The 15200-nt window shown below is 47.0% G+C and overlaps 1 protein-coding gene across 2 annotated transcripts in view; it reads right to left on the bottom strand.

Moving 5' to 3' along the window:
• Positions 1 to 789: 789 nt before the first annotated feature.
• LOC132581118 (nuclear receptor subfamily 1 group D member 1-like) overlaps positions 790 to 15200 on the bottom strand; it is a 72615-nt gene continuing 58204 nt past the window's right edge. For both annotated transcript variants that reach the window (XM_060252198.1, XM_060252199.1), the window contains exons 3-8: positions 14343 to 14431; positions 11779 to 11923; positions 8790 to 9307; positions 5648 to 5833; positions 3941 to 4151; positions 790 to 1892 (exon numbers count right to left, since the gene is read on the bottom strand). In XM_060252198.1, the coding sequence (XP_060108181.1) occupies positions 1696 to 1892; positions 3941 to 4151; positions 5648 to 5833; positions 8790 to 9307; positions 11779 to 11923; positions 14343 to 14431 (1346 nt within the window). In that variant the 3' untranslated portion in view covers positions 790 to 1695. The remainder of the gene's footprint in view (positions 1893 to 3940; positions 4152 to 5647; positions 5834 to 8789; positions 9308 to 11778; positions 11924 to 14342; positions 14432 to 15200) is intronic.

Here is a 15200-nt window from a genome sequence, read left to right as displayed (position 1 = left end):
GCAGCTTCCACAGGAGGTGAACCCAACCCCCCAACAACGCTTTCCTCAGGAAGCAGAGCCAAAATGGAATACCACCCTCCTCAGGAAGGAAAGCCTGTAATCTCTGTAATTGCATGGGGGAATGGAACCATGTACTGATCAAGGGAAGCCCAGGCACCTCCCCATCCTCTTGATTCTACAGTGGAAAACTCATTTCATTTGAATGAGGGTAACCAGGGCTCTTTTTGTAACAGGAACTTCCTTTGCATATTAGGCCACACCCCACTGATGTAGCCATTCCTCCAAGAGGTTACAGGGCGCTTAATACAGGGCCTACTGTAAGCTCCAGGAGGACTGGCTGTATCAGGGGTGTGTGGCCTTATATGCAAAAGAGTTCCTGCTGCAAAAAAAGCCCTGAGGGCAACCAATAACCAAGCCCTGCCTTACAATGGCCCCACCTACTTTTTTAAAAGCTCAACAGCCACTAAGGGGACTACCAGCAGGCACTTGGCGCCCATCAGTACCATGTTGGGGAACCATGGCATAGGCGGCCATGCACTGGAAATTTGGGAAGGAATACTCATAACTTTAAACATACAGGGGGGGAATCACAGGGGGAAAGCACCATTACCCAAAGGGAACCAGCAAGGTTCGACAGAAAGGTACTTAGGAGTGTTTGCTTTGCTTTCCTTAGGCCTTTCTTCTCCGAAGGCTTTGCTAACCTTTTCTTGTCGGTCTCAATCTCACTGGGCAGGGAAGGAATTCTTGGCTTATAGATACCATCTTCTTCCCCTCCCCCCACCAACAGAACCCTCCAACTTGTGCTTGCCTTCCGTTATGAACTGCCTTTCAGAGAAACCAGCCCCAAACCTCATCAGGCATCGTCACGGCCATCTTGAGTGCAATTCCGTCTATGTACCGGTGGAAGCTCCTTTTGTGGTTTCAAGATATTTTTACAAAATATACATTATATAGTTACCCACATCAGACAAGACAAAAAAAAATACGACTGTAGCCCTGCTCGCTTGCTCGGGAAGGAGTGGTAGAAACTGGCTAGTTTGCGTAGTTCTACTTTAGCTCTGAAGATAAGTTACCCAGTTGAATCTGCAGTATATACTGAACAACTTTAAAAGACAGTATAGCACCTAGCCCCACCCTCATACATGCTACTCCTTTCGCCAGGGAACAGAGTCAAAAGAAGGCTAAAACTTGGGGCTAGCATGCAGATTCAGGAAGGGAATGAAGGGTTTTCCCGTCCCGAGAGCTACCAACAGTTACTATTATGTACAATACTCGCGTTGTCTTTATATACAGAATAGAACCTCAAGACAATATCATATGAGAGGAAATGATGTATATATAAAACACACATTTAGGAACAAAACGGTACAATGCATGTCCAGTTCATTTGCTGGATCTCCTCTAGCGAAGAAATGATCTTCAAATCCACACAGGGCCCCGGAGAGCGCTGTCCGGGCGACGCGCTCTTCCTCCTGCATCGGTTCTCCTCACCAGGGAGGAATCTGCTGTTAGCAGATCCCAGCTTTGATGGACAATGGGCTCCCCGCCCTTGCCGGATCCCTTCTGCTCCTCTTCCGCTATCACCTTCTTTCAAAGAGCAAAATGTAGTCCAATCTTGTTTGATTCGGTTGATATGCCGTTCTTCTTCCCTCCCGCATTTCCTAGGGTTTAAGAGGCTGACTTGGTCTAGAGGGCTTACGGGTTGATCCGGAAGGCAAGGAGTTTCTCTGAATGCTGGTTGTTGAGGGTCCTCAGGTCAGGGAGACGGAGAAGCAGCTTGGGGAAGAGTGTGGAGTCATCGGGATGCTTTTTGGTTACTAGAGTTCTCAAGGATCGTATTAAGGTCTCCTGGAGGATTTCAACTGCATCCACATCAGAAATGCCAGAGCGATCTACGGACCAGAACAAAGATGTTAAATTGAGAAAAATGGGAAAGGTGCAGACAATAAAGCAGCTTTCTGGGAGTTTTTCCCCAGAAAAAAAATATTTTGGAGGAAATTTATGTATTTATTTACATTAGACTTTTATCTCGCCCTCTCTGCAAGCGGACTCAGGGCGGCTTACAACAGTTGTTTACACGATTTAAAACAATAAGTCAATAAAATCTATAAAACATTAATACAATTAAAATTTTAAAACTATTCTACAGTGCTGCATCATTACTATGTTGGCGGTTCTGCTTTTCAGACGGTTGGTCACCGGGAATTCTAGCTGATGTCAGGTGGCAGCTCTCTCTCAGTTTAAGCATCGAAGGCCTGTCGAAACAATTCGGTTTTACAGGCCCTGCAGAATGTAGGAAGGTCCCTCAGGGCCCTTATGGCCTCCGGGAGAGCATTCCATAACTCTGGTACTGCCACCGAGAAGGCCCTGGTTCGTGTCAAACACAACCTAGCCTCCTTTGGTCCAGGGGTGGATAGCAGATTTTTTGTCCCTGAACGCAGTGTTCTCTGGGGGATATATGGGGAAAGGCGGTCCCGCAGATAAACAGGTCCCTGACCATAAAGGGCTTTAAAGGTCAATACCAACACCTTGAAACGGATTTGGAATACAATAGGTAGCCAGTGCAGCTCTTTCAGCACTGGCTGAATGTGCTCCCATCAAGGGAGCCTCATTAGCAGCTGTGCCGCAGCGTTCTGCACTAACTGTAGTTTCCGAGTCAGTGTCAAGGGTAGCCCCATGTAGAGAGCATTACAGTGATCTATTCTTGAGGTGACCATAGCATGGATCACCATTGCTAAGTCATTGTGCTCCAGAAAAGGAGCCAGCTGCCGCACCCACCAAAGATGAAAAAAGGCGGATCTAATAGTGGCTGCTACCTGGGCCTCCATTGTAAGGGAGGACTCAAGGAGCACACCCAAGCTCTTGACCTTAGGGGCCGGTATCAATGGCACCCCGTCTAGAGCCGGCAGCTGGACCCCTCCCCTTGGACTACCCCGGCTCAGATAGAGAACCTCCGTCTTCATCGGATTCAATTTCAGGCGACTCAGCCTGAGCCAGGATGCTACAGCCTGAAGAGCCAGGTCCAGATTTTCCAGGGTACAGTCGGACTGGCCACCCATCAATAGATAGAGCTGGGTGTCGTCTGCGTATTGGTGACAACCCAGTCCATACCTCCTGACAATCTGGGCAAGGGGGTGCATATAGATGTTAAATAAAATCGGGGACAACTGCACCCTGAGGCACATCACATGTGAGTGAGTGCCTCTGGGATGACTCCTTTCCTATCACCACTCTTTGTCCCCGATCCTGGAGAAAGGAGGTCAACCACTGTAAGGCGGACCCCTGAATCCCCACATCGGCAAGGCGGCCAGTCAGTAGTAGCTAAACTGAAGTAGCTACAGAGACCTGACCTTGGCTTTTTTTTTTTAAGTTTACTTATTGATTACATTTCCATCTCCTCTTTATCAGAAACATTCAAGGCAGATTACAATAGAAACCTGTCCTAAAATATGCAAAATCTAGCCAGCCTGAGAAAATAGAAACAAAATAAAACCAGGAAAAACAGCAGCAGTCAAAACCACTGGGACAGACCCTCGATAATTACTTCAAACGCTCCACCTTTGTTTACTTCATTTGTACCCCAACTTTTTCCCCAATGGGGAGAGTCACACCCCTGTCTTCCATTTTATCCTCACAACAACCCTGTGAGGTAGATTAGGCTGAGAATATAACTGGCCCAAGGTCACCCAGCGACCTCTCACAGCACACAGATACTAGTCCGACACCCTTAACCACTGTGCCATCCTGGCTCTCTAAACTGCAAGGCTGCCCCTGGCTCAGCTAAATCAACTCCCACCTGCCAGTGAGGGTTCCTGGATTTGATTTCTATCAGGAAATGCCACTAATAAAAGGCACTGGAATGCCTGTCCAGGATAGGATGCCTCACTCCCACCCCCGAGCTGTGGCCTAGTTGTAGCTCCGTGACAGGGCCCATGCCTACCTGCTGAGACAAGAACCACGGCCATGAAGAGAGCCATTTCCTGGGCATCCAAGCCCAGCGAGCTGAGTTTCTCACTGAACTCAAACATGGCGTCCAGCAGGGATCCCATTCCCATGGTGCGTAGGCTGCAAAGAGAGTATGTCTCCCCACTCAGGAAAGTCACCACTTTCTCCTTGGGGTTGAACAGGGAGGAGAAGCGCACCATCAGCACCTGGGAAGGGAGAAGAGGCAGAGAAAGGGTGAGAGGTTGCCAGTGTAAGCAAATGGCGGCACCGTTTTAACAAATTGTTAACACCCCCTTCCCTCACAACAACCTGCTAAAAGTATCCTATTCTCAGGGGAAGAAGTACCGCCAGGCTCTTTCAAAAAAGGGAACACAGGCCTGGTAGTGGTAGGAACTCAGGCCTCTGCTCTGGGCCTCTGGGGAGGGGCTGTGGCTCAGTGGAAAAGCCTCTGCTTTACAAACAGAAGGTCCCAGGTTCAGTCCCCAGCATCTCCAGTTAAAAGGACCAGGGCAGCAGATGGTATGAAAGATGTCTACCTGAGACCAGGGCTTTTTTTGTAGCAGGAACTCCTTTGCATATTAGGCCACGCACTCCTGATGTAGCCAATCTTCCAAGAGCTTACAGTAGGCCCTGTAAGAAGAGCCCTGTGAGCTCTTGAAGGATTAGCTACAACAGGAGTGTGTGGTCTAATATGCAAAGAAGTTCCTGCTACAAAAATACCCTTGCCTGAGACCCTGGAGAGCTGCTACTGGTCTGAGTGGACAATACTGTCCTTGATAGACCAAAGGTCTGATTTAATAGAAGGCAGTTTCATGTGTATTCAGCTACCATCTCTGTTAGATGGGCAATGCCCGAGTTTCACATTTGGGGGCAAGGATGCCAGGCTTTCACAGAAATCAGGAAGACATGGCTTTGTCTCTCTCTAGAACCCCCTCATGAAAAAGTTGTGTTGATCAACTTCTCCCTGCTGCAGCTAATATAGGCAGAAGATTGTGATTTGAGTCAGGGCTTGCTGACCTTTTGCAGGAAAAGTGTTTAACTTGGGCTGTCTATCCTGCAAGAAAAATGTGGAATTCACTGCCAGAGGAGGTAGTGATGGCCACAGGAATAAACAGGATTAGATAGATTCATGCAAGATAAGTTTATCAATGGCTACTAGCCATAGTGACTGAGTGAACCTCCACATTCAGAGGCACCAAGCCTCTGAATCCCAGAGCTAGGAGGCAAGGCAACATCAGGTGAAAGCCTCAGCCTCTTTGCCCTGTTCTTGGCCCTTCAGAGGAACTGGTTGGCCACCCTGTGAGACGGGATGCTGGACCAGACGGGCCAGTGGTCTGATCCACCAGGGTCCTTCCTATGTTCTGAAGAAAGTGAAAGTGCTTCTAGAGTCTGCATTAGCTTAGCATGCTTGCCCTTCAAGTTATTCTCACTTTCATGCACATTTTCATTTTAAAAGGGGAGGAAATGAAGTCTCTATGAAGGAAAGCTGGTTCTCCAAATTGGTGTTTTTTGCTCCCCTTGCTGTGAACCCCACCCCCTTGCCCATCCCCAAAAGCTGGAAAAATTTAATCTTTGACCACAGAAATAAACCCGATATTCAAGTTAGCTTGATTTCTATAAGTTACGGTCCTCAAAGAAATGGCGTTATTTGGAATGCCCTTCGCCTTGTCAGTAGAAGATGCAGCGAGGATGACTGACTGACCTGGAAGGTGCCAGCTTTGAGCAGCATGACCTGGTCCTGCTGGCAGAGTGACTGGAAGCCCGGGATGCTCTTGGCAAACTCCACCACCTCCTTGACGGCTGGCGTGAAGCACTGCGAAAACTCCTCCCACACCTGCTGGCTGCTCTTGCCATTGCTGCAGTAGGGGGTGGCGTTCAGAGGACATGCCTGTGTGGAACAAGGAGGTGGCCAAGGAAGGTTTAGGTTAGCTTCTAGGCAAAATCAGAACTCTTTGAATAGGTAAACTGGAACATTCGTTTCCTTGCTTGCTTATGGAAAAGCATTTCTCCCACCTAACGCCGCAATGGCAGGCTCTCGAGGCATGTACCAAAATCCAAATTAAACCTCTGTTATATTTACAACTGCAACATCTGCTGATACCTAAATATGGCCAGACTGCACGAAGTGTTTCAGAATCTCCAGGGCTTTTTTGGTAGAAAAAGCCCAGGAGGGACTCATTTGCATATTAGGCCATACCCCCTGATGTCACCATTGTTTCGCATAGGGCATTTTGTAGAAAAAGCCCAGCAGGAATTCATGTACATATTAGGCCACACCCCCTGGCACCAAGCCAGCCAGAACGGCATTCCTGTGCGTTCCTGCTCAAAAAAAAGCCCTGAGAATCTCCCTTACTCTTGGAAACTCTCACTGAACCAATGCATGTAAAGGAAACCTAAAAGATTAATTTATAAGTATTTGATGTCTATTAATAAATTGGCTATTCAAAGTCTCAGAAATTAATGGAATAAAGAACTAGATAGCCCTATTTTGCCAGAGCAATGGAATATGACCCTAAATATAGCTGTTGTTTCTGTGGACCTTAAGCTGTGACTTACTGCGCAAAAAAAATATAGATCAATAATAAATAGGTAACTGTGTTAGTCTGCCCACAGCAGTAGAAAAGGGCAATAGTCCAGAAGAGCCTTTAAGGTCTAACAAAATTTGTTGCAGGGTAGGAGCTTTCCTGAGTCATTACTCATTCCTTCAGCTTTCTTCTTCAGTATCATGCAAGCTCATACCCTGCCACAAATTTTGCTAGACTAAGGTAGGAAGAGCCCCATGGTGCAGAGTGGTAAAGCTGCAGTACTGCAGTCAGAGCCCTCTGCACACGACCTGAGTTTGATTCCAGCAGAAGCTGGTTTCAGGTAGCCAGCTCAGGTTGACTCAGCCTTCCATCCTTCCGAGGTCGGTAAAATGAGTACCCAGCTTGCTGGGGGGAAAGTTGTAGATGACTGGGGAAGGCAATGGCAAACCACCCTGTTAAAAGTCTACCGTGAAAACGTTGTGAAAGCAACGTCACCCCAGAGTCAAAAATGACTGGTGCTTGCACAGGGGACTACCTTTACCTTTAAGGTACTATTGGACTCTTGCTCTTTTCTACTTCAAAAAATTATGCTTAGGATATACTGGACATCCTGGAGCCTTTTTAGTAAAAGGCTGAGTGATTTAACTTACAAGACGCATCTCTTAAACATGAGCTTGGGGACTGTCCAGTTATTCAGTCTTTCTTTGAGTTAAGTAATTATTCGTATCAATTTTGTATTAGAATATGAATTGATCTTTGAGGATGCTTATGTACTTTTAAACTATTTGCCTGTCTCCTGGAGACTAACTGCTGTTCAGTGAAAATGCTGCCCTTAGTGCTGCTAAAGACTTACGGTACATTACAACGCTGGAAAGATAAATGTCCACCTTATCAACATTTGAACATATAGCATAAAAGCCATAAAAAGCCATACATGGACTTATTTTTAATTACTTGGAAACCTTTTATAGATGCTTATCTATAGACTTGCCATCACTGTTGTTATATCTTGTTTAATTTTTTTTCCTGTTTGGGGTAAAATAAATTCTAAAATTTTAAAAACTATAAATCCAAATTAAACCTTGCAATCAAACTGCCCAGATTCAGGAGAGTTGTTTCTTTGGGGTAAGGGGTGGGGAGATTCCGAGCCACAAATGGCCTGGAAGCTTCACCCTTGAAACTGGACATCTAGATTAAGAGAACAGACAATGGTTATCCATCAGATGACGGATACTTTGTGTGTATTCAGAGACACTCTCATAAGTATTCATTATCAGGCACCTCAGTGGAAGGTCTGGTACTCAGACAAGTTCCGGGTCCTGATTCAAATTAAACCCCATCATGACTGCAGTAAGGGTTGAATGGTGCGTATATTTCCTGTGTACAACCTGTCATGCCATGGTTTCAGACTGACACTGTCACTAATCTCATATTACTAAAAATGATGTAGATCAGTGCCGTTTATAGCTGCAGGCAGATTCTGTAGCACAGGTTCAACTGTCTGGTTGAAAAGGTTGTTCCCTCAGGGAACCATACTGAGGGGGAGGGGACGTGGGAGCTAAAGAACTCCTAACAAAACATCCTCAGCAGCTTCTCCCATTGCTAGAATTCTCTGAGGAAAGCCATGACAATTAAAGTGGTATAAACCCAGTGTAAACCTCAGGGTGCAGTAAATATGCCCAGTGGGAGTGGGTTTTCCATAGCAACTCCTGCCCAATACTCAGCTCCCATTGCTTTCTAAATGTCTGCATTTATTAAAATACAGAGCCAGGCAAATGGCAAACCACCTGGAACACCTCGGGTCTTGAAAAGACCAATCAGCTGTGTGACTTGATGACAAAAAAAAGAGGGGGGGAGCTGCTGTACCTCCAAGGAACAGCAGAGGGAACTCAAAGCTTTGCAAACACTTCGTAAGGGAGCTCCCTCCTGCAGCAGAGCTGGGCCTGTTTCTTAATGCATGGGACTTTCTCAACAACAGCTCAAAAGGGGCCTCTAATATTTCAAATCAGACATGCTGTGGCTCGAGCTGGAAACCACATCATGTCTCTTTTCAGGCTGCTTATCCCCTCATCACCCACAGCGACGGAAATTCCCTAGACATGCATAAACAGAGCAAGATGGAGAGAGTCATCTCTCTGTTTTGGTCCAAGAGGAATTGGATATGCTCTTTCTGAACATGGAGAATCAATCAACAACCATTGCTTATAGCCACGATTGTCTTTCTAAATCCTCAAGGGGGACAGAAACAAACAGCCTAAATGTAAACAGCAACCTCAACAGCTATCCCGTAGTGATAAATTCCCCCCACCAGGTACTTACGATGCCTCTGCTGGTTGTCCCCCGCCAAGGGCAGCCCCTCTGGGCATTTGTCTCAGGATAGCCATACTCAAAGGCTGGGTAGCGGCCACCATTGTGCAGATAGCCAGCCTGCTGGGCCTGGAAGATCTCATTGCCGAAGCCACGGGGACTATTGTCCACATAACCGGATGATTCCTGAGGGCTGTAGCTGGACAAACGCAAGGTAGCCGACTCGTACTGCCTGTAGCCGTAGGAGTTGTTAAGCTGCTGGTCATTGTAGTTGGTCAAGGGGCAGGCCTCAGCCCCCGGAGTTCCTCCGTGCTTGCCCAGGCGGTCTTGGCCACTCACAAAGATATCATGGTAAGCCCTCGAGATGGCATTGATGGCTTCCTCTTCCTGGACGTTTGGGCTGGGTGGGGCATCTGCCTCAGGGCTCAGGCCGACGTCCATGGGGGCCTCGTTCAAGCTGTTCATATAGCTCTGCATCTCATCAAGGAGACGCTGCTTCTCCCTCTTGGGGATGCGCCCAAAGCGCACGGCTGCAGAAGGAAATGAAACAGCGGGAGGGGGGCAGAATAAGAGAGTGCTGCAGGGATGGACAACCATTGAGGAGGAGGAGTAGCAAGCCTGGCTTTTCCCATACACCCCAGGACTATGATGAAAGAAAGAGCACCACTCAAAATTCTCCCTTTCACTATTGCACTATTTCTCTGGATCTAGCAGCCCTATGGACAGCAAGCATAGACAGCTTCAAGAGGGGATTGGATAAGCATATGGAGCAGAGGTCCATCTGTGGCTATTAATCACAGCTTATCGTTGGAACTATCTGTCTAAGGCAGTGATGCTATGTATTCTTGGTGCTTGGGGGAGCACAGTGGAAGGGCTTCTAGTGTCCTGGCCCCACTGATAGACCTCCTGATGGTGCCTGGGTTTTTTGGCCACTGTGTGATACAGTGTTGGACTGGATGAGCCATTGGCCTGATCCAACATGGCTTCTCTTATGTTCTTAAACATGCTGGCGAGGACCTGCAAAAACAGCTGCGTGATCTTTCAGCATCATTTGCGACAACTGGAAGTTTGGACTGGCAGTGGTCAGATCAGGTATACTGCATCATAAGACCCATGCCCCAGAGCGCTGTGCTGATGATTTTTAATCTCGGGGTTGATGACGGTTGCCCGTTTTGACATAATTCTGCCAGAAGTAGAAAAGGCTGGATGCAACATCCAAGGAGCCACTGGAAAAGCCAAAATTAGCAACCCGCTTTTCAAGCTTCTGGGTAAATCCATCATGTACTCAGAAGAAAAGCCATGGTCATTAATCAAAGGATACGCTGCTTGCTCTCTGGGTGTTATAGTGCCTCTCTCTCCCCCTCCTTCTCCGTTGCTCTGGAAATCCTGGCTCGGAAGCATAAATCAGACCAAGGTTCCCATTTATCAGCCAAGGATTTGCTGACATTCTGTCCTGTGAGAGAGCAGCAGTGGCAGCAGCTAGTCAAAGGTTTCTGCCTTAAAGGAGTGATATGGGCTGTAATGACAATAGTGCATGAGCACAATCGTTTAGCTCCTTTTTGCCTCCCCCCATTTCCAAGTTATTCAAGGGAGAGGCACATAAGATTGCCAGTTTTTTCAGGAAGTATTCTTTATATCAGATGGAAGCAAAGCAATTGGGCTACCTATAACACAATGCAAAAATGCATGTAGAGTGTCACTCAGTTAACTCCAATTGAATTTGCAAAGAGCCACTGGAGCTCCTACAAGAATTTGTATCTTTAGACCAGAGGTGGCCAAACTGTGGCTTGGGAGCCACAGTGGCTCTTTCACACATATTGTGTGGCTCTCGAAGCCTCCACCAACCCCAATGGCCAACTTTGAGCGTTTTCGCACTGACCTTTTACTGGCGCGACCACCCTCTTCACACCGGAGGATCTGCCCGGATTTCGCACAAGAAGCGCCGGCGCACCCAAAAGAGCCGGCTACTTCCGTCGCGAAACCCGCTCAAACGGAAACCGCCAAGAAGCAGGAAAACGTTTGAGCGGGTTTCGCGACGGAAGTAGCCGGCTCTTTTGGGTGCACCGGCGCTTCTTGTGCGAAATCCGGGCAGATCCTCCGGTGCGAAGAGGGTGGTCGCGCCAGTAAAAGGTCAGTGCGAAAACGGCCTTTGAGAAGGCATTGTCTCTTTAAATCACTTCTCTAAGCCAAGCCAGCAGCAGCTTGGAGAATGAATTTTAAATTAAAGTTGCTTTCTTTCCACCTCTCTCCCCCTCCCCCATCTATTTTCCTTCCTTCCTGTCCTGTCCTGTGGCTCTCAAACATATCTGGTGTTCATGTTTTGTGGCTCTCAAACATCTGCTGTTTATTCTAAAGCACCCCTGCTTTAGACTTTTAATCCAAGGCTTGCTTCCAGACAAGGCACAAAACTGCACCCCTGCCATGATGGAAGCATCAGCAAGTGGCATGGGAATGGGCTGGAACAGGATCCATGCGCCCTGTTCCTGTACTGCTCGCTCTCCGTTGTCCACACCCCCACTCCTCCTTGTTGCGTCTGTGCACTGTTCAGGGGAACCCCCTCAGACTGCACCTCCTCGCTTAAAAAGCCTTTAAAAGCCTTCCCATCCTTTCTTTTCCCCAGCTGTGTTGTAATGCTATAGCATTTGTTAACACTGTAATGCTATAGCACAGCTTGATAGAAAATTTTTTAAATGAGGGGAGGCAGAACTTAGCTCTGCCTCTCCTCCCTCAGGTGACTCTGGGGAGCATCCATCTGGATGCTCCACCTGCAGCCACCCTATAGATTCCCCTTTATTTCAGAAAACACGAGGTTTAGATTTTCTCTGGAGTAAAGGAGAAAACAGAGAGTCAGATAAGATACATCCCTCTGGGGTACAATGTCACCTAGATGTTTCCTTTGCACTGGAGGCTTCTTGCTAGCCCTGTTAGAGGAAAATCTCAATATGGCATTCACGATGCCTGCCTCCCCATCTTCTGCCTCTGTCCCTGTGCAGACACTCACCATCTCTTGACATGCCCACTGCCAGACACTTCTTGAAACGGCAGTGCTGGCAGCGGTTGCGATTCATCCGCATGATCATGCAGTTTTCGTTCTTCACACACATCTTGTAGTTGATGTTCTGTTGGATGCTCCGGCGGAAGAAGCCCTGGTGAGCAAAAGCAGGGAGGGACTGATTCAGAGGAGGGTAGCCTAGGATGCTGCCAGAGTCTATTTTAATTTCTGTCTTATGAGTTGCCAAAGCCTGGCTCCCTAGATCAACAGAGGCCCAAACTGTGGACGTTCAGTACTGATAAGAATGGCGCTCTGCATGTGCTCAGATGAGCAGTACAGTATCCAGACCTGTTGCAGCCTTGTCTGGCTTCACTGCTAAAGTGAGACTGAATACTGCTAACTTGGCTTTTCTATATTGCACATAAAGGGTGTTCACACTCACATGCAAATACACATGAAGCTGTCTTCTGTTGAATCAGACCATCAGCCTATCAAGGTCAATATTGTCTACTCAAACTGGCAGCAGCTCTCCAGGGTCCCTGGCAGAGGTATTTCATATCACCTACTGCCTGACCCTTTCAAATTGGAAATGTCAGGGATTGAACTTAGGATCTTCCACATGCCAAGAAGATGTTCTACCACTAAGCCAGAACCCCTCCCACAATATATATATCAATCTATATACCACTAAGCCAGAACCCTTCCCATAATCTATATATCAATCACATTTTCACCACACTGTTCTGCAAAGACAATCTGGTGTACACAGTTTCCCTCCCTACTCTGTTTTACCTACACAACAACAACCTTGTGAGGTAGATCAGGCTGAAGGCAACTGACCCAAATTCATACAGCAAGCTTCCATTATAGATCTGAACCTGAGTCTCCCGGATCCTCGGCTAACACTGTGACCACTGCACCACACTGGCAGTCTTTGAGTGTGCGGTTGAGAGCTTCTTTCTTTCTTTAAAATGTTATTTAAACATTTGTAGCCCACACTTCCTCCCAAAAGGGGACTCAGGGCAACCGTTGCATGCTTCTAGTCCCATAGCTGTCTGCAGATACCCTTTAATTTCTTTTATTTAAGTATTATAATTATGTTATTTTGAGCCCCGCAAAGTCTTAGCATTCCTGCTTCAATATCTTTTGAAATAGAGTGCGAACAATAACAAATCTGAAAAAGGCAATTACGGAAACCTCATTTCGTCCAGATGGGAAGCGAATGCTACAGTCCTAAGCAGAGTTATGCCCTTTTAAGCCCACTGACTTCCATGGATTTACAAGGGCTTAACTTTGGTTAGGATTGCACTGTAAGCCTGACTTCGTTCTGTGGTTTTATGCTACTTTCTCCCGAGACCTCTTCTCTAGAAGTTTGCAGATGAAGGTGTCAGATTTATTTCTAGGGGAAAATCTAGTGGTAGTTCATTCCCTACCGTCTTTCCCCTCAAGTGCCAGCTGGGACAGATGGCAAAGCAATTAACCCGCTTAGAGACAGAAAAGAATTCATAATGAAAGCTTCTTTCTCACCTTTCCTATCAGTCTTCCCCCCCACCACCACACACAAACATTTTTAAAGGGTAGGAGATGGTATAGTGTCCCAATATTCAACACAACTAGAAGAAGAGAATGCTAAAAATCCAAACATTCCCACAAGGAATTTTAGAAATCAACAGTAGCTGATATGTTCACAATGAGATTGGGTTAGCTTTGGCTATCCAAGTCAGGGCCAGGATCTTTATTAACTGGAGGATCTTTACTGCCAGGATCTTTATTAACTGGAGATGCCAAGATTAGACCCTTCCACATGCAAAGGAGATGGTACATCCACAGCCCTTCCCATCTACAGTCAGAGAGTATGATCAGGGCTTTTTTGTAGCAGGAACACCTTTGCATATTAGGCCACACACCCCTGATGTAGCCAATCCTCTTGGAGCGTACAGGGCTCTTAGTACAGGGCCTACTATAAGCTCTTGGAAGATTGGCTACATCTGGGGGTGTGGCCTAATAAGCAAAGGAATTCCTGCTACAAAAAAAGCCCTGACTACAATAATCACCATGGTGATCTCTGGAAGCATACCTAAGAGTGAGGGTTACATGGCTGCAAATTCCACTGTGGAAATGAAGGATTTGGTTGCCTGGTGCAATACTCAGTGGGTTGCCTACAGATTACGTTTTCCGTGAACTGAAGGGAGGAGAGTTAAGTTCCATCAATTCCCTCTTGCTGCTAAAGACCCTCCCCCCAATTCTCTTCTCATGCTGTTCCTAAGGGTCCCCTACCTTCTAGGAACAGAATTTTTGGGAAATACAGGGTGCAGTATGGGGGGAGACAGGAATGTTCTGTACCCCTGACAGACGCCTCATATGAGCAGAAAATATGACAATGTCAGTTTTGGGTGTTTTTTAAAAGATCCTTTATAATCCTCACTGTTGCAGTTTTATTTAAGAAAAAAAAAAGGTGAAGGAGAATGTTTGCTTTTGCAGGTCCCCAGGAAACACCTTCCAAATGCCTGTTGATGTTCCCTATTGCCCTTTTTCTCTTCCCGCTGCTGTCCCTCTCCAGCCACCAAACTCACCTTGCATCCTTCGCAGGCATGGACACCATAATGGAAGCCGGAGGCGATGTCACCACAAACCTTGCAGAGTAGCACCATCCCTCCAGTCTCTGTTGAGGGGAGAGAGGAACTGTGGGTAACTCTCCACTCTGGACCTGTGCTGCTCCCTACTGGGTCCAAGGTGAACTCCTGAGATAACTGCAGCATCTCTGGAGCTCCCAACTTGCCTGGTCAGGCAAAACTCTCCTCTCTATCTATACACCTTTGTTTACCGGCTCATGGCAGCTCCACAAGGAGTCCATGCAAAAAAAAAGTTGTCTGCCTTTGGGCTAGAGAACAACCCACAGAAGCCAAGGTTCAGGTCCCACCACAGTGTCATCTCTGTGTTCTCTGGAGGTGGCTTCAGGCACACCAGAACTCATTTTCCTTCAGCTTTAAAACAAGGAGTAATAATTTGCTTGCTCTAAAGATATGTTAAAGGAAATGTTGCTAACAGCCTTGAGCTTTTGAGAAAAGGCAGGTTACGAGTTCATGGTCTTGCTTGCAACTTCAGAGCAGTGCAATAGGCAATTTTCAGTAATTAATTGGGCAGATGGGAGGGGACAACGGGCAGCAGGAGAGAGGCAATTGCCTCCAAGAATCCTTCAGTATGTTCAAAGCACAAAGCAGTCACTGACTTTTTAAAATCCATACAACAACTCTATGAGGCAGATCAATGTCACCATGCCTTTATTGCAGATAGGAGGAGGAAGAGGAGGAGATTGAATTTATACCCTGTCCTTCACTCAAGAGTCTCAGAGCAGCTTACTCCTCCCCGCCCCCCACCGCAACAGACACCCTGTGAGGTTGATGGGGCTGAGAGAGCTCTCACAGAAGCTA

This window comes from Heteronotia binoei, chromosome 13 (assembly GCF_032191835.1).
Source record: "Heteronotia binoei isolate CCM8104 ecotype False Entrance Well chromosome 13, APGP_CSIRO_Hbin_v1, whole genome shotgun sequence".
Taxonomy (NCBI): domain Eukaryota; kingdom Metazoa; phylum Chordata; class Lepidosauria; order Squamata; family Gekkonidae; genus Heteronotia; species Heteronotia binoei.
Note: the sequence above shows the minus strand (reverse complement) of the source record. Positions and strands in the feature narration are given on the sequence as shown.